The sequence below is a fragment of the Lycorma delicatula genome, chromosome 9, assembly GCF_047948215.1.
Source record: "Lycorma delicatula isolate Av1 chromosome 9, ASM4794821v1, whole genome shotgun sequence".
In the NCBI taxonomy this organism is placed as follows: Eukaryota; Metazoa; Arthropoda; class Insecta; order Hemiptera; family Fulgoridae; genus Lycorma; species Lycorma delicatula.
Window position 1 is genome coordinate 19,817,160 of NC_134463.1, and position 26,538 is coordinate 19,843,697.

The 26,538-nt window shown below is 28.5% G+C and overlaps 1 protein-coding gene across 1 annotated transcript in view; it reads right to left on the bottom strand.

Moving 5' to 3' along the window:
• Positions 1-4,201: 4,201 nt before the first annotated feature.
• The window catches only part of Ca-alpha1T (Ca[2+]-channel protein alpha[[1]] subunit T), a 276,487-nt gene continuing 254,150 nt past the window's right edge, over positions 4,202-26,538 (bottom strand). The window contains exons 31-38 of the mRNA XM_075375644.1: positions 26,313-26,422; positions 26,037-26,167; positions 24,587-24,736; positions 22,426-22,718; positions 18,731-18,793; positions 15,565-15,748; positions 9,565-9,749; positions 4,202-5,073 (exon numbers count right to left, since the gene is read on the bottom strand). Of these exons, the coding sequence (XP_075231759.1) occupies positions 4,441-5,073; positions 9,565-9,749; positions 15,565-15,748; positions 18,731-18,793; positions 22,426-22,718; positions 24,587-24,736; positions 26,037-26,167; positions 26,313-26,422 (1,749 nt within the window). The 3' untranslated portion in view covers positions 4,202-4,440. The remainder of the gene's footprint in view (positions 5,074-9,564; positions 9,750-15,564; positions 15,749-18,730; positions 18,794-22,425; positions 22,719-24,586; positions 24,737-26,036; positions 26,168-26,312; positions 26,423-26,538) is intronic.

Sequence of the window (26,538 nt, forward strand, 5' to 3'; positions counted from 1 at the left end):
CATAAGATCTGATAAGCACCTTATCTCTTTCTACAGCCATCATATAGAAAACAGAGTCCTTAGCTAGTCCACTAGCAGAGCTGCCAACAAAACAGTACAAATACCGAGGGGACAGTCATGTTATTGATATTTTTTTATTAATTGGAGGAAAAGCAGTTAATAAAAATTGAAAGTTTCTGCAAATAATAGTAAAAAAAAACCAAACATACACCCTAGGCTTCCTTAAAGAAATATTTTCCTTCTCCAGAAATTCAGTAGAAATATCCAATTTTACTATATCAATAAACAGTTCAACAAATGATTTGTTTCAGTGATCAATTATTAATCAAGATTACCACTGGAACATTATCCACCATATTGTACACAATGTAAATTCTACAGCATTTACGTGCTTACATGTAAATGTTATAATTTTTCAATGGGTTGATCAGAAAGTTAATTGGTGTGTATTATATATTATCAGCACTTTTACCTGTTCTTAGAAGCATGTATATTATTTACATTTAACCAAAATAAAACTAAGACAACTGTATTTCAAATTCCATTTAAGTGAAATAAATTTTGTTTGTTTATACATTATGTATATAGTTATGGATTTTTGTATCATGAGTGCTACTATTTATGTATTTTTAAGTAGTGGTGAGGATAATAGACAAAACAATGCATATTTCTCGGTGTATACATAATAGTGTCTTGTGATACCATCATGTTTGTTATTAATATTCATAGGCTACAATACTCAATGCTATACGCAGTATATCTGTTTGGCAATGCAATTATTTACTTATTTTTTGGTTGATGAAATTACACAAAAGCTTTGAAGCTTGTATATGGAATATGGAAATGCAGTTTTGAAGTGCATGAAAAATGCCATGCCTGATTCGGATTCAAACCCAGGACCTCTGGATGAAAGAAAGGCTGAGATGCTACCACTCCGCCAAGAAGATCGACAATTATATAATTAATTATAAATAACTATTCATAAATATTATCAAAGTATGATAATGCATCTATTCAATTTATCAATATTTTTGTGTAAACATTTAATGAGATGTTTGTTTATGTATGAAATAATTAAATATTACTATTTTAATATAAATATTTCAAAATCTATTTAATTCTCAACATTGATGAAAAGAAATGTAAATACATTAAGACTGTAATTAATAGCAGTGGTTTATAGCAAGCCTGTTGTTGTAATAAGTTGAACTAATATCTATTATATGAGGGATGGTTGAAATGTAACGCACACCGGAACATAACAAGAGAACAAAATGTTTCACAAAGCAACAGCTGCTGCCAACTTGTAATTTCATTCTCTTACTACTAACATTCCAAAATTCTGACCTACACCCTCTCATTATCTGTCAGTTACCATTGTAATAGTATATTTTCAAAGCCATGGCAATGGCTGCTAACAATATGCCGTAAATGGCAATGTTAGTGTGTCAAAAACACATGCAGTGATTGAATTTTTAACAAAGGAAAATGTGAATGCTGTTGATGTTCATTATATCCTGTGGTGATGAAACTGTCGAATAAAGAATTTTAAGTAGATGGGCAATAAAAGTTTGTGCATCAGAAGCTGATAAGTGTTTAGTGAGGATGCACCTCACAGGGTTGACCAGTTTCTGTAACTGATGAGATTTAAAACACATGCTAAAACATTTTAGGACATGTATACGCCATGTTTGACAATTCATGGAGCCAAAAATTCTGCACATGATAATGCCACACATATCACATGCAACCGCTGACGCTCATATGAAATTGAAATTTTACATGAAAGTGAAAGTGAAATTGAAATTTTTGGTGAAAGTGGAGGGTGTGGACCCTCCCCTTTCACCAGATTGCCCTGTAATTTTCATTTATTTCTGCAATTAAAGAAGGATATTAAGGGTACTCTTCTCATCACTGATGATGAACTGAAGAACACAGTGAGATCATGGATCAAGGAAAGCCTGCTAGCATTCTTTAGTGACACATGTGAAAACCAGTTCCCATTGAGAGAAATGTTTAGCTGTATATGGTGACTGTGTGGAAAAATAAATGTAAGTTTTTGTAACAAATAAAAAATATTTTTTTGCCATTTTGACTATCTCTTTTCATTTGAAGTAATTAGCATTACATTTCAGCCACTTTGTAATTTAGTTTTAGAAACAGTGTGCTGCAGTTTATGTCTGAGATGAGAGAGTACAATTAAATTTTTATGCCTGTGAAATATTCTTTTGAGTAATTCATTGAAGACTCATAATTTTGTTAATTTTTCAATGTAATCTCTCAAAAAATCTTTCTAATCATTGGCTTGTGCTTTATAGTAAAAAAAGTTGATGAATTAATTTTTGTGATAAATCAATTTTGAATTAATATATACATAAACATTACATAAATCACAAATTGTAATAAAAGAAATGTATCTCAGCAACATGAGAAATACAAACATACAATACACCAAACACACTTTTTTAAATAATAGCTGCAATAAAAATGGTATATACTGTTTGATGCATTATTAAAAGCAGGTAATGTTTTTAAATTCTTATTATTTTTATCCTTTTAATACTTTCCATAGTATAGTACCAACTCTGTATTGAAGATCTACTAATAAAATATTAAGAAGAAAATCATAATAACCACAACAGCTTCAACCTCTGCCAGATGCATTTCTTATAAATTAAAATAATATTTTCAATAATTTTATGTCAGTACAGGTCTTAAACTAATTTTTTAAATTAATGCAGGTAATTTTATTTTAAAAGACAGTATTGTTGTAAGTTATTTTGTGTATCTTTAGCAATTCAGAGAGAGGTAAAATAAAAATCGTTAACAAAAATTAATTTTAATAAAAAAAGTTGTATATAATGAATTAAATAACTAGTAGAATATTAAAAAAAATGGATACATAATGTTAAACATAAGTATTAAAATTACAGCTTTTTAAAATATTTTTTATTCATAACTGAGAAGTCATTAGAAAATATCAGGCACTAAAGACAAGTACATAATAACTGACTGTATAAAAATTACAGAACAGTTATAAACTAATTGACTCTTGGTTATCATAACGTGTCAAATAGCTATGAAACCAAGTCTATACTAAGATTTATATAATACATAATGTATAAATTGAAGATAGCTGTGAACAGATTAAAAATAAATAAAAGAATTTTACCGTGGCTCTGGAAGTTATTATTGAAATTATTATTCTAGTTAATATAAAATAATGTGTAACGCCTAACTACTAATGAGGCATGAGTAACAGGATTTACTAATCTACATGAATATTTTGATTTGGTATTTTTGAATTGATACATTTGATAAAATATTTCTATACATATCACTTGAAAAAGTTAATGGTTAAGTTATTAAAAACAAAATATAAATGTATACAAGTCGTAGACACTTGATTCTAATGAAACACGTTAGATGAGTGTTCTACAAGGACACTCATCTCTTCAATAAGACTCAGCTTACAGTATATGCTGACACATAAATTAAGAAATATGACTGATGATAAACATCTATTTTTATAGATTCAAAACTAACAGAGGTTGGAATGATCTGTTCATATTGATTTACAAGCACACAAATTTCATTCATAGTTGTAAATCACTGGAAAAAGAGAATGTAAAAAAATCAAGTATATATAAATTTTTAAATTATTATCCAAATTACATAAAAAAACAAGGATATTTCATATTTCAAAAAATGTTCTTGCAGTTTCTGTTCAACAAGAGACAAATAGTCTGATTGTACATATCACGGCTTCCAGAGCCACTGATGCATTTATTATATATTATAAATTTATATACATTCTTAACTTAGAAAATATCGGCGCTAATATTTATTTTAATTTCATTAATTTATTAGTATTACTTTGAACAATTTTACAAGTACCAAAGATCATTTATGTAGTTAAATCTGTATATTTTTTACAGAATAAAATGTGAATGAACGTTACGTTATGTTAATTAATATCTTTTTTTAATTTCTATTATTTTAACTTAGAAAATTTCCAGTTAAATAAAAAAAATATTCCTGTAAAAGAATAAATGGAACTCCTCAGATAATAAATTTAAATTAAAAATTTTTAAAATAATAGTTACTCAGAAATTATATTTTATTTTTTTAAAGGTTTTCATAGTAAAATAAAAAAGAAAAAATTATTAAAACAAATTAGGCATATTTTGTTTATAAAACTTTTTAAAAATTATTCCTCATAATAGTATTAATTTCTATAATTTGTATTTTATTAATAAAACACTAATTCAAATTAAATATTATATCATTTTATGTTTGAAAATTGTGTTTTTGTACACCATATAAAATGGCATTGAAATTTCTCCTTGGATTCATTTTTCTTTATAAATAATTTTTTTAAATTTAAAAAATAAAAAGCAGTAAAATTGTTCAATAATAATTACTAATTTACATTTTACACTATGAAAGATCTGCAGAATGCTGAACTTGTACAATAACATCATGGCTACTGTCTGCGGGTTCAATGTCACATGCACCACTAGAACTCGGTTGAGATTCTTGACTATGTTTATCATCACCGATACCAGAATCTAACCGAGTATCACACAATCTGATTCTAACACGCTGTCCAGGAGTAACCTCTTGAGGTTGTCTTGTTTCTGAAACTGTAATTTGTGTCTGTTGAGGTGTAGAGACTGTATTTGTTATAGCGGTAGTTGTGTTTGAAGTGCTTATCGTAATAGAAGGTTGTTCTTCAACTACAGTTATTTGAATACCTTGATCACTTTTTGACGTACAACTAATTTCATCTGCTGCTGTCGTTGATGCTTCAGGGTAAGGTGGTGGTACAAGTAATACAGCGGGTGAAACACATTCAGGTGATATATCTTCAGAAGAAGCAGTTTCATGTTCATGAAGACTTAAATCAAGATGTCTGCATGATCCAGCACTAGCTAAGGTTTGCCCTAACATTGGAACTGCAAGAAGTGTTGGACCAGGACTTGATGATTTACTATCATCTCGACTACGGTGTGAAGTGGAGTCACTAGCAACACGACGAACTGGACGATGATGCTTTTCAGGAAACATTTGCTGTAAACATAAAGAACTCTACTATGATAATGATTAATTAGTATTTAATTTAATCCTCTCTTGACTATTTATAACTGAGTCAATCACAGTATTCCAATTCCTTTTTTCATTAAAAAAAACACATGATTTGATTTTTATTTAAGTAATTCATCTTTCTCCAGAAAGAATACAACCAATCTCATGGTTTACAACATTCTTTCAAAAATGAAAACTAAGTGAACTTTTACATCAGATACGTTAAAAGTCAGTTTCCCCAATTACTAATAAGAAAATTTAGACAAAAAAATGTTTTACCTCTATGTTTGATATATATTAGAGGAAGTAATCAAAGTAAATTTACTGAAAGATGCTTTTGGTATTTTGTAAAAATATTGTCTACATAGGTGGCTGAAGTTCTTGAAATTCTGGTTGGCAGGGAAGTCAAAATATTTAGCTAACTCAAACTGAGTTAATAGTTCATTCATCACAAAACTAGTATTGTCTAGAAAGTTAACATTAAAATCATCACACACTACGATATTACATTTAGTAAAAAGTTTAAAAGAGTTTCTAATAGTTTATGTAGAAAGAATTTAAAAGAACTAGATGGAGATCTATAAATGACCATCAATATTAACTATACGGCATTGAATCGCATAACATACAAAATTAATTTCTTTCACTAATATAAGGTAATTTTCAACTTTATTAAAAAGTAGTCTTTAAGAAAAATTGAAACTTTTCCATTTTATGATGTTCTAACAAAAAGCTTTAGCAAGCTTGAAGTTATTGAGCACAGAAATAGCTTCTGCGTTGGTCAGCTAACATACTGAAAAGTATACAAATATACAAATCTGGTGACTTATTAGAAAGAAATATTTCAACATCTTTGTCATTATTTCTTATCAGAATTCTTAAAGCTAATAAGGCCAAAGTTTTTAGGAAGGGAATCAATGTTTGATATTTTAAAAATATTGGGATCACATTGACTGATGATATTATATGTATTAACACTATTAGAATCTATTGTATTTTTAGGGATAGACTTGTTAAAATTAACTGTTGTATCAGGGCTGGATGGAATTCTATCACCGCTGGTATGTGAAGAGTTAAAAAAGGAAATCATTTCCAAAACAGAAAAAAATATCTCCCTGTCATTTATAAAAAAATCCTTGCTCAGCATTTCCAGCAAAGAGGATCTGTGGTGGCAGCTTATCGCTGCCATTTACACCACTGATAATGTAAAAATAGTTGCCTGGAGAAAAATTCTTTGATATATTCTCCACCTCATGAAATACAAAAGTCAATGGACCCCTGCCCTAACCACTGAAGTTATACAGTAGCTTAACCAGCTACTGAATTTGCATAAGGCCAGCCAAATCCCCTGAATAGCTATTGGCTAAGCAAAATAAGGTTGATGCCAGCTTGCAGTAATATGATGAGAGCCTCCTTCCTTTTTCCCCGATGTCATGTGACCAAGATCAGAATACTTCCCCTTAGGTCAGAAACCTTCAAATTTGACTACTCCATTTTAAATGTACTCAGATATTAAAGTAAATAAATAAACATTAAATGTTTTCTTTAAACTAACTACAGAAAGAAATATGCATTAAAACAAAACATTTTAATGGAATAAGACACAATGAAACAGTAAACACTAAAGCACTGAAAAAAACAGACGAAAAATGTAAATATTTAAATACAAATAATAATAAAAGATAAAATAAAACAAAGGACTTGAAGTAATAAATTTACTAAAACTTATAACTTGAAGATCCAGTCTTAAATGAGAAAAATACATACAAACTTAATTCAAATCGGTCTTCAGGTAAAAATGTCTGCACTGCACGGAATCCAAACATCGACATACTAATTATGACTATTAATCACATTTATGTGATTAATTTCATTACTGAGTTTGGTATATTGAGGAAAAATTTGAAAAAAGTTTTTTTCTTTTTCATAGAAGATTCATTATTTAAATTATATTGGCAGTTCAATAAAATTTTTTTGCACCACAAAAAAAAAAGATTGTTTGAGGAGTAATATACTACAAATCCCACTTGATGGAAAGTATTTTTATACCACATCAAGAAATAGTTAAAATGATTTTATTTTTGACTTACCTTGTTTCTTTTTCTGAATTACTTTGTTGAATATTAATTTGTTTACAAAATTCTGTAGAAAATTATGCATAAAAAAGTATCTGGTTTTGTCTGTTTTTGCTTCAGTGAAATTTCAAAATTGCATAACTTTGTTAAAATCTTCACATAAATTAATAAATATAAAATGAAATACATAAAATAAATAATCTTAATATAAAGAATTAGTGTTTACGTACCTGTAAGAGAGAGTTATATCTGTCATTAAGTATTCCTAAAAAACTTTCTAATACTGGTTTGAACATGACCATTTGAAATAAATGTTGCAATTTTGGCTGATGGTGAAGATATATTTATTTTAAAGCTACACAGTATGTCTGAAAAGTTCCCAAACTAAATTAAATAAAAATACAGGTTTAAAGATAAATGAATATACTCACATCAATCCTCTACATAGAACCCTTTACCAGTTATACACTCATTGCAGCGCTGGTAGAGCCTGTCAAACGCTCTGGAGAAATCACTTTGTGGGATCGCCATGACTTCGTGGGATCGATGGCTAGAACATTGTTGAAAAAGCAGCCTTTCATCTTCAACTTGCGTTTCGTGAACAGAAAATAGTCTGGTGGAGCCAAATCGGATGAATAGAGTGAGTGGGATAAGAAATTGATTTGATTTGCGATGGAATAATGTGTTAAAACTGTTGCCATGTGTGCTGAAGCATTGTCATGCAAGAGAGTCCAACTACCCGAATCCTGGTACTTGGGCTGGATTTTACAAATGCGCCGCATCAGGCATTTCATTACTTCCAAATAGAATTTAGAATTCATGGTTTGACCAGTTGGGACAAATTCATGATGAATCAGGCCCTTTGAGTTGAATAATGCAATCAACATCATTTTCACTCTTGATTTTTGCTGCCTAACTTTCACCGGTCTTTGTGCTCCAGGACTTAACCAAGCAGCAGATTGATGCTTCATATGCGGATTATACATGAAGCACCAGCATTCATTCCCAGTTACAATTGTTTGCAAAAAATTTGGGTCGCTACTGGCAGTTTCAACATAGTCTTGAGTGCAAGAAAGATGCACGTTATTGTTCTTTGGTCAAGAAGTGTGGAATGAAATGAGTGCACACATTTCGGTGGTTCATTTTTTCTGGTAGAATTATACATACTGTGTCTTTACTGATATTTTGCTCTTCTGCTATGGCTCGAAAGGTAAGATGAGGTTGTCTGAGCAGGAGTGCATGCACTTTCACAATGTTTTTGTCATGAACAGCTGTTGACAGCCTCCCACTTTGTTCGTCATCATCCAAATACTCTCTATCGTCTTTAACCCGCTTTCACCATGTGTATGTTGTACAAGATGCAACGTCATCACCAAATGCTTGCTGTATTGTAGAATAAGTTTCAACGAAAGACTTTTGAAGTTGAACACAAAATATTATCATGCTTCTCTGTTCCATGTCATGAGCTTACACAAGATCACATGAACACAACATACATGGCTGAACATAACTTGAGACTGGAGTAACAAAAGGTGATGAAATTTTGTACACACTCATCAGACATCGTACTGTACAGTTCCTTGGTTTTCTGAGAGATGGCACTACTTGTATTGACTACATAAATTTAGTTTGGGAACTTTTCAGACCTACTGAGTATCTTCAACAGCAAATTATGATGTATACATAGTTTTAAAATTTTGATTAATAATGGTTGTTTTGAAAAACAGGTTGTGACAGAAAGCTTTCCCATTAAAAGCGACAGGAATTTCAATAGTACAGTTACTTCAAGGATGTGATAATGCAAGCATACACTTACCAATACTCCTGGTTTGTTATGATACACTATGAAGTGACTGTATTATTACTTAATAGAAGCTCAATTGCAACAAAAGAGTAGGACAGAAAAGAAAAGGATTAACATGGTATATGTGCCAATTTTTTCCATCAAGTGATTTGTAAGATATAATTCTTCAAAGACAAGATTTCCTTCTGTGTTTGATATTATAAGAGATGACTACTACTCCCAGAACAGTGGATAATCCATTACTAAAAAAAAAAAAATATAATCTTGGGGTATTACTTTTTAGATATAAATTGATCTGGGCTAATAGAATAAGGTAAGTAGGTAGGTGTATGTGTAAATGAACTAGGTAGATGCTATGTAGGACTTCTTTAATCTAATTTAATTATTACAATTCTTCTATAGTTAGACATTAATTGAAGAGTTTTTATTTTTAATGATTCCAATTTCTTTTCTGCTTCCAATTACATTTAATAAAATCAATTTGCCCAAAAAAATCCATCAGTTCAACTCACATAAAAGATAATATGAAATTATATTTTTAAATTATTACTCATTAGTTACTTTACGTGTTATAAAAATATTTAATATTATACAAACCCTGGTTGATGGTGGTATATTATCTTTGTCTTGTGATGTCGTGTAAACTGTAGTATAACCAGAAGCTGGATATGCAGGAGGTATAAGAGCAGGTCCCTGTAACGTCTGCCTCCTTCTATTATTTTTAACAAATGCTTCTTCTCTAGCTTTACTCCATGAATTAACTGATGCTCTTCTTTTATGTCCTATAATTTTATGTAACATTAAATATAATGTAAATAAATATGTTTTAATTACAAAGCTCTGTTTATTATTTTATATTAGTGTGAAAAGAAGTTATCTCCATGTGTATTATTAACATCATGTTGCAGAGATTCTTTATTAAAAATTATTATTGTTATTGAAATAGAAATTCTTTATGACCATCTTTCTACAACCATAAATAAAGTTTTTAATAATAATTGTTAAATACAGTAATATATTGTTTAACCAGCAAAACCACAACTGTATAAATGTGATGTGTAATAACAAGGTGACGTAAAAATTAGGTACTGGAGTGAAAATCTATAGTAACTTAATACATATTTTAAAAAAGCTTGTTTTTTGCTGAATTTAATTTTGTACAATTTTTATTGAAAAATTATTGGATATTGTACATCTATTACAAAATAAATTATATACAGAAAACCTTTTTCTAGATTTTCTTTATATCTTTATTAATATGAAAATGATACTTTTTTTAACCAGGTCACTTAAAATAATGACTTTTTTTCCAAAGGCCTTTTGGAGATAATTAGCAGGATCTTTATTCAATGGGGTTACTAAAAACACTATTGTTAGTGGCATTCATCTTAAAAAGGTTAGAAAATCTTTTAAGCATGTAATTGAGTAATATATTCAATTTACATTGTTTTTGTTACTATTCTTGATATTAGAAATATTTGTAAAATAAATTTTTCAAAAAATATTGCTTCCCTCAAAATTGGGAATAACTGCAAATGCTACATAATGTAATTTAAAAATTCATCAATTTATCTGCACTACTAAATTATTATAAATGCTTTGGAGTGTGGTTTTATGGAACTGTAAACATTTTAACCAACTTAAAAAAAGCAGGTCTCAATTTGACCTGTATATTTTTTTGTTTGTTTGGCTGGCTATAAATACATATTTTCATTAAAATGTCCATTGATTTCCAAAGGAATTGATAAAAATATGTATTTTAAAGAGTTTTTAATTCATACTTGTCCTATTATGTATTCCCATTTTACATACATAATTATATATAATCTTCGATCATTGTTATTTTAATTAATTTTCAAAAATCACAAAAGGTGTTAGTGATTTTTCTCTTATTTTAGGAAAGATATTTGGTAAGTTTTTCTTATAGAGATAAAAAATATATATAATTCATTTTTAACAACAGCAACAACAAAGTATACTAATTTAGATGAATTTTTTTTTAACAATAAGAATGATCCTACATCATTGCCAAGTGGTACTAGACCATTAAAAAAGTATTGGGTGACATCCTTTAAGTACCAGGCAGCTATTATTACTTAGATGCTGTCATGTGTAGGTCAATAAGATACAATATATTTAATAATAAAATCTATTAAAACAGATTATTTATACTTAGATATAGGTATATGACATATACATTATTAAAATAATATAACATTTATAATTTCAAAAAATCAAAGATAACTCAATAAAGGAATACAGTATTACCTTTACTGTAAATAAAGGAAAAAAGGAACATGTAGATTTTCCCCATATTTGATGTTGTGTGATAAAAATGTCAGATATTCTATACATTTAGAATTTTTTTTTGTCTTCCGTCATTTGACTGGTTTGATGCAGCTCTCCAAGATTCCCTATCTAGTGCTAGTCGTTTCATTTCGGTATACCCCCTACATTCTACATCCCTAACAATTTATTTTACATATTCCAAACATTGCCTGCCTACACAATTTTTTCCTTCTACCTGTCCCTCCAATATTAAAGCGACTATTCCAGGATGCCTTAATATGTAGCCTATAAGTCTGTCTCTTCTTTTAGCTCTATTTTTCCAAATACTTCTTTCTTCATCTATTTGCTGTAACACCTCTTCATTTCTCACTTTATCTACCCATTTGATTTTTAACATTCTCCTATAGCACCACATTTCAGAAGCTTCTAATCTTTTCTTCTCAGATACTCCAATTGTCCAAGTTTAGAATTAAACATTTAGAATTAATCCATTTAGAATTAAAATATTGAAAATAGTCATACTTACAATTTGATGAAAGGATTATTAAAGCAATTTGGATATTAAAATATTTTTTTTTTATTGTACTAATAAGTGAAATGATAAAGATTAAGTACATAAAACTGAAATTAATTTTTAATTTGTACACATATTTATTTCACTCTGTATATGCAATATTCCAAATTTTATAGGTGTATTTCTCTGATTAAAATAATAGAAATTTTCATATAAATATAGGTTCAGAAAGCTCAATTTTCATTATGGCTAGCAAGAACATTCTCCCTTATTTCTACTCCAATGATAAAATGGGACTGTACTGAAATCTGGGGAAACAAATTATGAGCAAAATTGGTGGTTTGTTGTTTATTTAAAAAAAAGTACAACACACACACACACACACACACACACACACACACACACACACACACACACACACACACACACACACATACATACATACATACACACACACACACACACACACACACACACACACACACACACACACACACGCGCGGATACATATACATACATTTACATGTGTGCATATACACATTCATTACTCATACGCAATATGGATATATGAGGTGTATGAGAAATTGGAAACACTGCGAGCGATCTGGCAATGCTGTGTCTACCAGTCTGTGCTAGAATGGTTTGTTCACCCCTTCCACATGCTCAGTACGAGTTTCAACTCCATTCAGCCAACACATTATTTTTGACATCGCCATCAGTGAAGTTGTGTGTTACGAAAATGGAGCATCGGAATTTAGAGCAACGTTGTGCAATCAAGTTTTGTGTTAAACTTGGGGAATCATTGAGTGTGACCTTTGAAAAGTTGAAACAGGCTTATGGGGAACATTGCTTATCAAGAACACAAGTTTTCCGCTGGCACAAATCATTTTTGGAAGGCCGAGAACACATTGAAGATCAACCTCACTCAGGGAGACCTTCAACCAAAATCTGACAAAAATGTAGAGTGTGTGAGGGTTCTTGTGAGATCAGACCGTTGTTTAACAATAAGGATGATGAGTGAACAGTTAAATTTAAACACTTTCACCGTACATCAAATTTTGACAGGCAATTTGGACATGTGAAAGGTTTGTGCGAAACTGGTGTCGAAAAACCTCACAACAGAATAGAAGGACAATCGAAAAAACGTGTGTGTTGTTCTTCTTGAGAGGATTGACAATGACCAAGAATTCTTCAATTGTGTGATCACAGGTGATGACTCCTGGATATTTGAGTACGATTCTGAAACAAAGCAGCAAAGCGAAGTGTGGCACACTCTGTCATCTCCTCGACCGAAAAAATGTTGAATGAGCAAATCACAGATCAAAACCATGCTAATTTGATTTTTTGACAGTAGGGGTATTGTGCATAAAGAGTTTGTTCCTCCAGGACAAACTACCAACCAAGTGTTTTACAAAGGTGTCCTTGAAAGGCTCAGGAAAAGAGTGATTCGTATGAGACCAGACATTGCAGTCAAGTGGATGCTTCATCATGATAATGCTGTGTGTTACTCGGCCATTTCCATCAGGGAATTTTTTACCTCAAAACGCATTCCTACAGTTCCTCAACCCCGCTATTCACCTGATTTGAGTCTTTAAGACCTTTTTTTTTTCCCGAAATTGAAAGATGTCTTTAAAGGAACTCTGGAGAACATTCAAAGGACTGTGACCGACCAGTTAAAAGCCCTACCAGTTGAAGCCTTCCAGCGCTGCTACCAGGACTGGGAGCAACAACTCTGCCGGTGTATAGCTGCCCAAGGAAACTACTTTGAAGGGGATAATGTTGTTATTTGAAAAAAATAAAAACTTTGTTAAGTAAAAAGTCAGTCTCATTACTTTTCTCACACTTCGTATTTATATTATTATATATATACACATTGGGATTATATCTCATCCTTCCTTCGAATCTTTAAATTGCTATGAACAAATGTTTTGTTTCAAGAGGCTGTTCTCTCCTTTGAACAGCCTCTTTTGTAGGCCTGCCCGTATATAGACTTACATGAAGTTAAAACACTAAAAAGAATAAAATGAAAGAAATAAAAAAAAAGTTGAACTGAATCCAAAAAATAAAATTAAAAAAATATTTTACTGAAAAGGAAAAATTAATACAATCTTTGAAACTTATTTTTTAAAGTTCGCGCAAAATTTTAAATGAATTATTGGTGCACAAGATATGGATTACAAAATTTATGATAGTCATACATTAATTTAATGATCAAGGCAAGAAGTAAGTATGTTATATAGCTATATTTAGTAGAAGAAATGAATTCAAGGTGTAATGTTTCTATTCAATTAATGTATAATGTACAATTAATATATGATCCAAGGCAAGAAGTAATTATGATATACAGCTTTATTTAGTAAAAGTAATAGCTGGTGGACTCAAATATAACCTTTTAACATTTTGTGGTATCATATGGTTAGGTTTTTGTGGAAGAATATTTCACTCATCTTTGAAATCAGTTCATTTTAATACACCTCACCAATTGGAGTATAGTTTAGTTAGTACATGACATGAACAGCTGTTACCTGAGTTCCTTCCTAGTCTATGATGTAAAGTTAGATTTTTGTCCATCATATTTCTTGTAAAGTATATAATCAACTATAATTACAGTGTACGAGTGTTTGATTCTTGTCATATGCATTCGCACAGTATAATCAGATGGTGCATTAATTGGCAGTTTGGAAAAATATTCTTAAGTACTATGGACACTGTTCTGTTCCCATCATCGTGTATAGTTTACGTAAAAACAATTGTACAGAATGATTAATAGAAATATCACTTAAGGTACTTTATCAAGGTTTTGTTTCTGTTTTGATAGGTAAATATGATATCAAAAGAATATGATATTCTTTTGATATGTTTCAATTAAGTTATAGTTATAATGTTTTAATTTAGTTTCTTTTGATATCATATTTACCTATCAAAACAGGAACAAAACCTTGATAAAGTACCTTAACTGATATTTCTATTAATCATTCTGTACAATTGTTTTTACGTAAACTATACACGATGATGGTAACAGAACAGTGTCCATAATACTTAAAGAGTATTTATATATATAAATATATATATCTGTTAATATAATTTTTTTATAGTGTGAAACACTTTAAAAAGGATTATGTTAAAGTATTGTACTACATAAAGTTATGTTAATAGTATTTTTAGAATAACAAATACCAACAACACATCATTTTAAGCAATCTCAGTGTATATATATATATATATATATATATATATTCTTTTATTTTGACATCAGTCACTGTAGGACCACATAAAATAGTTAACTTGTGGCTAGTTTTCTAGCTCTCCAATAACCCTTCATTCTTTCACTGTTACATTCTTTCTTCTGACCACTTTAGGTTAGCCCATTATTTCTTTTCCTTCTGGTTTTCTTTGAATTCTAAGATTTTTCCTTCAGCACTCTTCTCCTTTTAAATCCATCATGTTTATGTTTGCTACACTTAGGTCCTTTTAACTTGTTTGAACCATTTAACATTCATCTTGTCACCATTATACTTGTCGAAAATTCTCTTATTAAGCCTGTTTAAATACATTCTTGTACACTGATCGTAGAATCCAGTCTTCGCTTACTTATTGTACTGTGTATAATTTTTCTCAGTATATATTGATGATTATTCAACAATCAAAGTCCCATCAAGTTTTAGATTTTAAATAAAATTTCTCTAAGTAGTTTTTGAATGTAATACTGTTTCCCAATTTAGTAAAAAGAAATAAGATGTTGGATTACTTTACATTTTATATTTGATGAAGGTATTTACAAATTGAAGTAATACCTTGGTTTGGACTGACTTCAGGTGAATCAGATGAAAATGTGAAATCAGCTGGTAAAGATAAAACTTTAGCTAATGGTCGATGAATAGCATCTTGTTCTAGAGCCATCTGTAGACATAATTCTTCTTCCTCTTCAGCAGCTAATTCTCTTTCTAATTCTACTTCCATATCTAACTCATCCTCCATCTAAAAAAAAATATAAATATTAATCTTTTTTATATTACAACAAAATATTATATTAAAAATAAAAAAAACATGATAATCATAAAATAAAAAGTTTACTTTTTAGTAGAAAAAATATGAAAATAACAAAATTTTATAATTAAAGTATAAAATGTTAATTTGAGTCTAATAAAAACTACTGAACAATTATTATTTAAAAATAAAAAGTAAAAAAGAACTATTGAAAAGATTATTTAGTAATGCAGCACTAGTACTATTCTATTTCTGCATATAAAACATTATTTCAAAAATTTTATCACCTTTTTCTAATTTAGAGAACATTCCAAAACCTAAATCCTCAAAAAACATAAAATATTGAGAAAATTTTTTTTTACAATTGAATTAAAAAATAAATAAAAAGAGAGAATTTGTATTAAACAAAGTTTTCAGCACTAATAATTACAATATCAGAAAAAAATTTACAAACAGATGTATAGGGGTGTATAATAATAATGCAAATAAAATTTGTAAATAGTTGGCAAAATAAAAAAAAGCAAACCTTATAAAAGACATATACAAATAACAGAGAGTATTCTGATGTGTTGAGTATTTAATTAATATTTGTAAATAATATATGATACTTTCAAAACCAAAAGTACTAAAATTAGTCACAGATTCAATGTAATCTTTAATATTATTACTGAGTAAAATTTTATTTGTAATTATATTTTTCCAAATTAAGAGATGAAATGAAGTCTAAAGAAATGTAAAAAAATTAAGAATAAATATAAATGAAAAATTTTAAATGTTTGTAGCCTTGTTGATTATATGGACAACAATAAGATCAGAGCTAATCTGCACCAATCAACAGCGATTAACTAATGACTGTTTACATTTTCCCTTCACAGAAAGGTCACTGGGAAGAAATGTTTCATACAATATGACATGGACATAAAGTAAATGCCATTTGATTGTTATTTATTTATTTTTTATATATATACTAGTATGTAACTTATATGTAGTTTAAATCTATATTTTTTATATTTTCATTGTGAGAAGATTTAGTTTTTTGGGTTGTTGTAGAAAACAAGTTTCTAATAAAAGATTTAATTAATTTATTGTTTAAAATCATTATTAACAATGTACGAAAAATAAATTTTTAAATTTTTTACTTGCAGGTGACAAAAGAGAAAAAATAAGTAAAACAAATGAGAAAAGAGAATAAAAAATTATAACATTGTAGAGATATGAAGTAATTGCTTAAAACTATAAACTTTTGAACAAACTAGACTAAGTTAAAAAAGTAGAAAGTCAAAACTTATAACCAAATGTTTTCAGCTACTCCTGCAACAATGTGGAATGATTGGTCTGCTGTTTTTGATGCCTTCTTATATTATTAGTAATTTTGTTAAGTTAAGCAGAAATACAGATTTAGAATGCGATTGAAAAGTGTGTTGGATTTGAATTACGTATTTAGTATATACTGCTATTCGTTAGTATATATTGCTATTTGTTTATACATTTCATATTATTTAAGTGTATTAATATGTGGGTTTTTCTCTTTAGAATATCAAGGTCGTCATCAATGATGGTGAATTTGTATCTATGAATGCATCCAGATTATTTTTAAATTAAAGAAAAAAATTCTGAATTTATTTATGTCCTTTAGAATAATAAACAAACAGAAAAAACCTATTACATGTATATAAAAATGAACTGTTCAGACAGTGATCTACATTGGTCAAACACAATATAGCTTCAAAAAAAGGTACAATTAATGCTTAAAAAGCCCTCTAAAGTAATATTGAGTAAGCACTTGTCAACCATCTCCTAGACAGATCAAATCCACTAGCATTGATATTTTACTCTTTTAAAAAACTGCCACATTCTAATGCACTCAAGCATTATGAAATATAGACATGTAGAAACATTCAACAAAATATACAAAGTAAATTTAAACAATTTAAATCTAACAAACTTTTTAACAAAACTCTAAATATGTGAACTCAAACAAATTCTTTTGAGCAATAACATCAGCTGATAGAGAGTGAAAACAGTAGCACCAGTGTGTATGTGTATGTGAGAGGGAGAGAGGATATTTTGGGAACAAGTGACTTTTGACTGTTAGACAATATGTTGCAATAATCCTAAATAAAGGATGTTCAAAAAGAAAGCCAGTGAAAAACTGACACCTAACAACCAACTGAAATATTGACAGCAAAAGAAAATGAAGAATAAAATATTGGTTTAATTATTAATACTATTGTTGTAAGATAAAACAGGAGGATCACATAGAGCTATAGAATCATAGAATAATCTCTGTTGATCTTTTTTAACTATTATTAATTAATTTAATGTATTCGGATAAGTATTTTTGATATGTGCTAGTATGAGGGTTAATAATATTGTTTCTGTAATAAAAAATATGGATAATATTGGGCATGATTTGTAGATGGATATGCCCATCCAATTTAGATAATACATTTCTGGATTCTTTTGAAGGTTGGCATTATAAATGGTATCCACTCAATAAAAATATTAAAAAAACCCTTCTTGCCCAAGCCTATACAAATCCTGTAAGAAATAAGTACAAAAATAAAGAATAAAAAATATTTGAAAATCTCTCATCTCCATATCCTCTGCAGTTAATTGCTTTAGACAAATGCATTAGCAAAGTTAGCACTAATAAGCAGCTAGCTGGCAGTTAGTGAAGTAAGCGAATGTAGGATAACTGAAAAAGTATTCTTACTGAGAAAAATATAACCCAAATGTTAAAAACTTATTTCTTCTAAAAATATAGTAGTATAATTAAGTAAATAGAAATTGTGTGCAATAATGAAAAAAGAAAAAACTGTATAATTAAAGATTAAAAAAAGATCTAAGTCCTATTATCATACTTCATGTAGCACAGATTTATAATGCACTAGATTCCTGTAGAAAAAGCAACTATAACCAGTGTTCTAGCACTTAGCCCATTAAGTGTGCACTATATCATAGATTTCTTACGTGTAAGGAAATTTTATGACAGTCACGTAAAACCAATGGCATAAGTGTACAATCATCTTCTTCCTGTATAGAATACAATACATAAAAACTTAAAAAAATAACTGCAAAATCCTAATTCTTATTCTAAACTGACAAAATGATGTAATCATTAAAAAAAAATATAAACCTATAAATATATTAAACACAAGAAAATAAGTCATTAAAAAGAAGTAAATGAGCGAGTTTGTTTTTAATTTTCTATTTAAGTATATCAGATTTTATTTTGTTTTCACTTGCTTTCTTCTTTTTTCTTTCTCTGTTACTTTATTACATATCTTGTTATTAAAAGCTGCTATATCCGTTTTATACATTTTTAAATATATTGGAAATCAGAAGATGATTTAAATGTATTTGAAGTGAAGAAAGAGCACTTGATCCATGAAAGAATTATGATGTACTTTTTCATACTGACCTTCTCTTCTGTTTAATCAATAAAAAGAAATTCTGATAAATGCTTCAGTGACTAAGTAATATAAAAGTGAGTTGTATGAAACTTCTGTGTTGTTGAATTACATAAAAATATTTTAGTTATGAGTTTTTGGTTTTCATATATTGTGGCAATGTTTTGTTTCAGTTTACTGAACTGTCTATTAGATCATTTTTCCATTGACTAACACAATATCAATAATGTTCCCTGATACTGAAATATTAAGTGATATAATGATTTTAAAATCATTTTATAATTTTCAATTCAACTGATACCATTGCCAAAAAAATTTTAGTTTACTTATCACTTGCTTTCCTTGAGGGCAAATGGGAGAAAAATCTTGAATGAACTTACTTGAATGAACTGGGAGCAAAATGCACAGGAGATCTAACTGAGCTGGTTGTAGACATTCTTCTTGCTATATATAGGCTACAACTACATCTCTAATAAATAACTATTCTATTTACATAACTTTCCTAATATTAGAATATATACTTTATAACAAGAAACACTTTTCTCCCTAAGCATATCCTAATCATATCCTGTTGTTCCAAGTAATATGGGTACTGCATCTTCTACAATCTGTTTGGTGTTGTATACCTGGAATGTGTCAAGAAGAAACAGCCTGTCATAATTTAAGTTGTTAGGGAGATAAACAATGGTTAATTGGAAGCTCTGGGAATTAGCGTTCATGCTAAGTAGGTGCTAGGTTTAAATACTAAGTTCATTAGATGAAGATCTCAGCCGTTATGGCAGAACATTATCAGCCCACTTAGCAAATCCTATTCCTTGAAGTTAGAACGATGACAAATATATGACATTTAAAACTGGGAAAACTGAGACATTATTGTTGCTGTTGACAATACTGCATTTATATCTTTTGCATTTAGGATGAAAAAAAAAACATTGGTGAAATAGTTTTGGTAACAATATACAGTGAATGCAAGAAACCTGGAAAGAGTATTCTACTGTGAAACTTACTTGTCTTTTACTGTTCTCATTTAGATTTTTCTTAGACATTCTTTGCTTTTGTATTCTTTTATCATTTTTATTAACAAAAATTATCTTTGTTAAGTAATCTGTCATAACCAAATCATATGTGAAGTTTGTCATGGCAATTTGTATACAAATCATCTACAATATGTCATCTAAAATATATATGTTACAGAATATATGTTTCTTTTTTGATGCCCCTGGTGGTGTTCATAGTTATCTGCCTTGGTCAGCTTTTGACAGAATGCTATAAACCAAAGTTTATTCAGCTGCAAGACTAGGGCGTTCGTACAAAATTTAGAACAGTATGAGATGGATTTCTGTGAATGCATCAACAAAATTGACAAATAATATTGCTATGGTGGTGATGATAGGTCAGAATAGAATCAAAATAAAAAACAGTATTAGATATTCCATATCAATATATTTAAGGTATCTTGACATCATTATACTTTCATTGTAAACAGCACATATTGTGATGGCCGAAGAAAAATATTTTATCACATAATTTCAGTGATTATAGATCACAAAACATGAGACATGTGTCATACTTGAAAATTAAATAAGTCATAAATGGTTACAAATGATTTTAAAATTTTCTTCAGAAGTCTAATAATATAGCTTCCAACTTATATTTTGCTATTCTCTTGAAGCTACATAACTTTACAAATCTACCGTATTTTATGCTTACTCTTATAATCTGCATCTCATAAACTTGCTCATATACAAAGTTCTTTTTTTTTTATGAGATAATCTCTCTTTAATGTAAAAACTTTTTATTTCTTGCCAAATATTAATCTTTTAACATGATTTATAATGTTTACTACAGATATAACCACTACTCACAACTTTGTTTCTAGTATAACACTTCAGTATATTGCAGTTATAAAATATTCTGTCTCTACATTTGAACAAGTTCCGAGAGATAGTTGTACGCACTTCTTTTCATTAATTTGCAAACCATACTATGTTAGTAATACTTTTGAATGTATTTCTTTTGTATTTCCAGTAGAAATTTGTTTTACATGAACTTGGCATTTTTTATAAATGATAACAAAAGTTATACGTAACTATCATCTTCCATTTTCACTGTATTTTATTAATATTTTATTTCATTTATTACTTTCTCTGATATGCTACGTAAGTTATTTTAATGAGGAAGATGTGATGAATGATATGAAAAGTGAAAAATGCTTTGCTAGAATTGAATCCATAGGCCAGCTGACTTGGAAGCCATTACCTCTTCACTAAATGGCTGGCCATATGACTTAGAAGGTAATAGAAATAACTGAAGAAAATAAACCACAATGAACTCAATTTTTTTTTATTCAAACTGGTAACAAATAATTAATCAGTTTGATTACTTTGATATGTATATATATATATATACACAACTTGGTATGAATTTCTACAGCCTTCTAATATTTGATAAGTATCAAAGAACAGAATTAATTGTCCACCTTATTATGCTAATTAATTTTTCAAATTGGTCTTGACCAGTTTTTTAATTGATTAAAATCAGCATAAATAATTTTAAAAACTGCTTTATGTTAATTTACTGATGCATTAAATAATTTTTTTTCCTTTCTGGTAGGTAAGGTTTATTATTTGGTAGAATTGATAGACTTGATACACTTTGTTCATGCTTTATGTAATATGATAAAAATGTGGATTTTATTTTGTTAAGCATATATTAAAGAATGGTAAATAATACAAATTTTTTATCAATCTAGTATAAAATAATAATTCATAAAACAAGAGTATTTGACCATATTCACCATAACTGTTCTGTTTTTATATCTTTTGTTTATTCATTTGTGGGTTGAATTGTTTATGTCTAGGTCCTCCTTTAGATTGTGGTATGATTCAAACAATAACAAAAGGTTAAGTTAGAAGAAAATTAAATGTTAGACTGTAAAATGTGTAACAGCATAAATAGACAGGAATTACTCAGTGAATGGCTTAAACAAAGTAGTGTATCACAGGCAATGAAAATCTCAAAATAAAGGAATTAATTTCTCAAATAAAAAAAGGTAAGAGGCTACTTATTTTACTCATTACTTTTAAAATGCAAACTTAATTCTTAACAAATAAAACAAAAATAAAAATTAGTATAAAAAATTTTAATTAAATCAAAATATGAAATAGTGATATATATAAAAAAAATTAGGTATTACTGATGTGCCTTGTGGTTAAAATATTTACATAAATTATGATAAATTATTATAAACATTACCTGTTTATGTGATTCTTCTAAATGTTTCATTAGCACAGCAACAACAACATTAACAAGGACAAATTGTGCCATTAGAACAAATATAACGAAAAATATAGGTGCGATCCCAGCATGTACACAACAATTACGAACACAATCAGCCTGATCATCACAATCATCACGTAGTGTGTCCTTCATAATACCATTCCAATTATCTCCAGTAGCTACTCTAAATAAAGTTAGGAATGCCATTCCAAAATTTGAAAAATGGGCATGTTCTCCAAGACCTTGGCATGGTTGTTCTTCACTACATTCTGTAATTACAAAAAGTGCATTTAAAAAATTTTCAAGTGTAATTAAAAAAAAGTATTTTAACACTAATCTTTATGTAGTATATTCTAACATAACTGGTAATTTGTATTTACTCATTAATAACCTAAAATCTCTTTTTTTGTAAATAATTTTACTCTTGTAATATATGTTTGATGTCATCACAAACCATTTATATGTGATCTGATATGAAAGATACAAGTCTGTTGAAAAAATGTCATATTCCAAACGCACCAAAATGTAGTTGTCTTGCAATCATCCAAGTCATCCAATACTTTGGTTACTAAGAAACTGTCTGTATAATAATAATTTTTACTCCCACACAGTCTAACTCATACTAAATTCAGACTTCTTGAGTAACAGACACTTTACATGTGTCACTGTAAGACTGAGTGGCTCAGATGTATACCCAACCTAGCCGTGAGCTTAGGAGGCTGTCTAATTACTCTGGACAATCTCTTGAAATAAAGAAGATAAATGAATAATCAATTATTATTTGTAAATGATAAATCTTTGATAATGAAGAATAATTATGAATATGATATATATTGTTTTATTAATAGCTTTATGACTATCAGCTCAGGCCAGTCAGTTAAAGAGCAGATCTTAAACCACATGTATGGATTTTATAAGCAAATACCATGTTAAAACACATAAAGTTCAATACTTGATTCAAAAGGCTGGATTTTTATTCAGTCTGTTTTATTATTGTGCATACAGTTTGCTACATTCAGGATAAAAAATGAGGGCTAAATTTTGTAACTTTACTGTAAGGAATTTTTGATGAATCTGCAAACTGACCTCCAGTTATATTCTATGTAAAGTAAGTTTGAAACTGAGAAAAAGGACTTTTCAGTACTTTTATAAGCTATTGGAAATTTTTCTATTTTCCATGAAATAAAAGATTTTGTATTATATTTTTATTTGTTGGTATTATATACAGATTGGAGTAGTATCAGAAGTTTAACAAAAAAAAGTGCATTAAGAATTGCTATGATTTTACTGATGTTAAACTGTGAAAAATTTCAGATTTTACAATGTTAAATGGTAATTTTTGAAATACTGGTACAAAATATTAAAAATGGTAACTTTCCTGATTGATCATTTATAATTCTACATTGAAATTTTTTTAAACCCCCTAAACTTGTTAATTTGTGAATTGTTATTTTTAATTATTTTTGCTGTTATGTTATTATTATTATTACTAATGGTTTGCAGACACCTATTTAAAAATACTTTTGTCTACACAGCATACATATGTTGAAGAAACTGGTTAATATGTCCTTTTTTATTGCAAAACAAAGCATTATTCAACATGCAAAGTTTTTTATACATTTAAAAATATTTACTTTTAAGGGTATCATGAATTTTATGTGTTATTACAGTTGTTTTTATTTATTTTTAAATTATACTACACTGAAAGTAAAATAAACTGAAAGTATGATTATGTCTCAGCAGTTAACCTGTCTATTCTCAGGCAAAATTCTTGAGATATCATTAACTGAATACAACTTAAAATATGTTTGAAAAATATAAATTTGTAAAAATATTTTCATTTATAGTAACTTATTATTTATATATCATACAATTTTGACAAGTACTTTTAGGATAGACATTGAATATGTATAATTAAGTAAAACTTTAGTTGTAGAGGTTAAGGAAACGATGAAAAACTTAGTTTAAAAACCTTTAGTCAAAGATTAGAAAGTAAGAAAACATTAAAAATTTAATTAAAAATAAGTTAAGAAAGACAATATAATGATAAGAATGAAATAAGTACTTATAATTTAATATTAGTAATATTAAATATTATATTATTTTAATATTAATATTATTGTTCATTCATACATACCCAATCTACCAAACAATTCAACTCCAAGCGCAGCAAATATAAAAAATAGAAGGAAGAAGAGCAGTCCTAAATTACCAACTTGAGGCAGTGCTTGCATAACAGTATCAAGAAGGGCTCGGATACCTTTTGCCATCTTTAATAATTTTAAAACTGGAAATAAAATTTACTTAGTTTATTTAATTTTCTATTTAGCATAAATAAATTACTTGAAAAAGTTTTACATTAAAATACTTGAGAGTAAAACAGTAGAAATTTTACTTTTTTATTGTTGGGTTATTTTGCCACATTTGAATACATTTGCATTACCACCACTAGTTTTTAAATAAAACTTCAGTCAGTTATTACACCACTTGCATTAATGAATTAAATTGTAAAAATTGAAGTTCTTTGTACAATTATGTTTTGGCATATTTTTTGTCATTCATTTAACATTTTTAGGTTATATGAATTAATAGTTTTCTTATACAGTCATGTAAAGTATTTGTACATATGCTTTTATTAAACAAAAAGGATGTTTTGAAATTCATTAACATTAACATCAGCTATTGTACAAAATCTTTCAGTTATATCTCTGCTTTTCAAATACATCATTCAAATTACCTCAGTTATGGCAAAACAAATTCAATTTGTTTTATTTTACATTGTGATGCACCAATACCCACTTTCTGTTGTTATGTATGTATTGTGAAATTACGAATCTATAAAGAAAATCTGTGTATGTTACAATCTGTAACAATGTGTAGCAGGTGACCTGAGAAGAGTAGTCTCAAGTCACTTCCAAAAATGACATAGTCATCTTTAAGAACAACAAATCCCATGCCAGGGTAATAAGAGAGAATGAGAAGTGAAGAGGTTTCAGGTTGTCCTTTTTGCTAAGATAAATAACACAGATGGATATATTAGTACAAAAAGCCTACTGAAATGTTTGTGATATTGTATGTTTATGATGAAATGTGGTAGTGATATCCAGCCCTACAAGTCATACCTTCATTTTGTTCATCACTATCATCACTACCACTCACAGAGCGGTATAGTAATGGAGTGGTATAGTATAATGAACATCATTACTTTCAAAGAAAGCAATTGGATTGATTTTTTCTACCTCAGGTGCTTTCATGCATCACAGAATGATAGTGTAAAGCAACAAATTTAAATACCTCTTTCTCTAATGAAACGGCACACAATATACAATACTTCAAATTTACAGGGGAAAAAATTACCCATGGCATTGTTAAGAACTGGAATTATTAGTGTATCAAAATTGTTTATCACTGTAACTTTTTATTTATTAACAACACTTTTCTGAATGTTTAAAAAAAGCTATGGAATGTTTTTACTTAGGAATGTAATAAAAAGTATCTGATGTTTAAAAAATTTAGCTCTAGTAATGTATGATGGGAAAATAAATAATTAAATCTTATAAATAATATAAAGATATATAAACTATTACCTCTTGCTATCCTTAATACACGCATAACTCTAATTATTGTAGGATTAATTGGAATTATTTTTGATTCAACTTCTTCAAGAGCTATTCCTACAATAGATAGTATTACAATACCAATATCAAGTTGATTCCACCTGAAATAATAAATTTATAAAATTCAATCAAAATATTTGATTACATAACAATTCAAATTAATTAAAAAATATGTTTTAATATAAATTACCTATTTAACTTAGATTTATTCAATAAAATAATAAGAATAGATAAATATTTACTTACTTGTCTTTTAGATATAGGTGAATACCAAGTGCAACAAGTTTCATTATTGATTCTAAAATAAATACTGCTGTAAAGAAATAGTTAAAGATCTTCAATGCATATGTTAGAGCCTGTAAAATAAAATGGGGTTGTTAATCAACTAACTATATCATTGAAAATCTTATATTATGCTATTATATATATCTGGATGATAAGCAATTGAAATTTAAAAAAAATATATAATAAT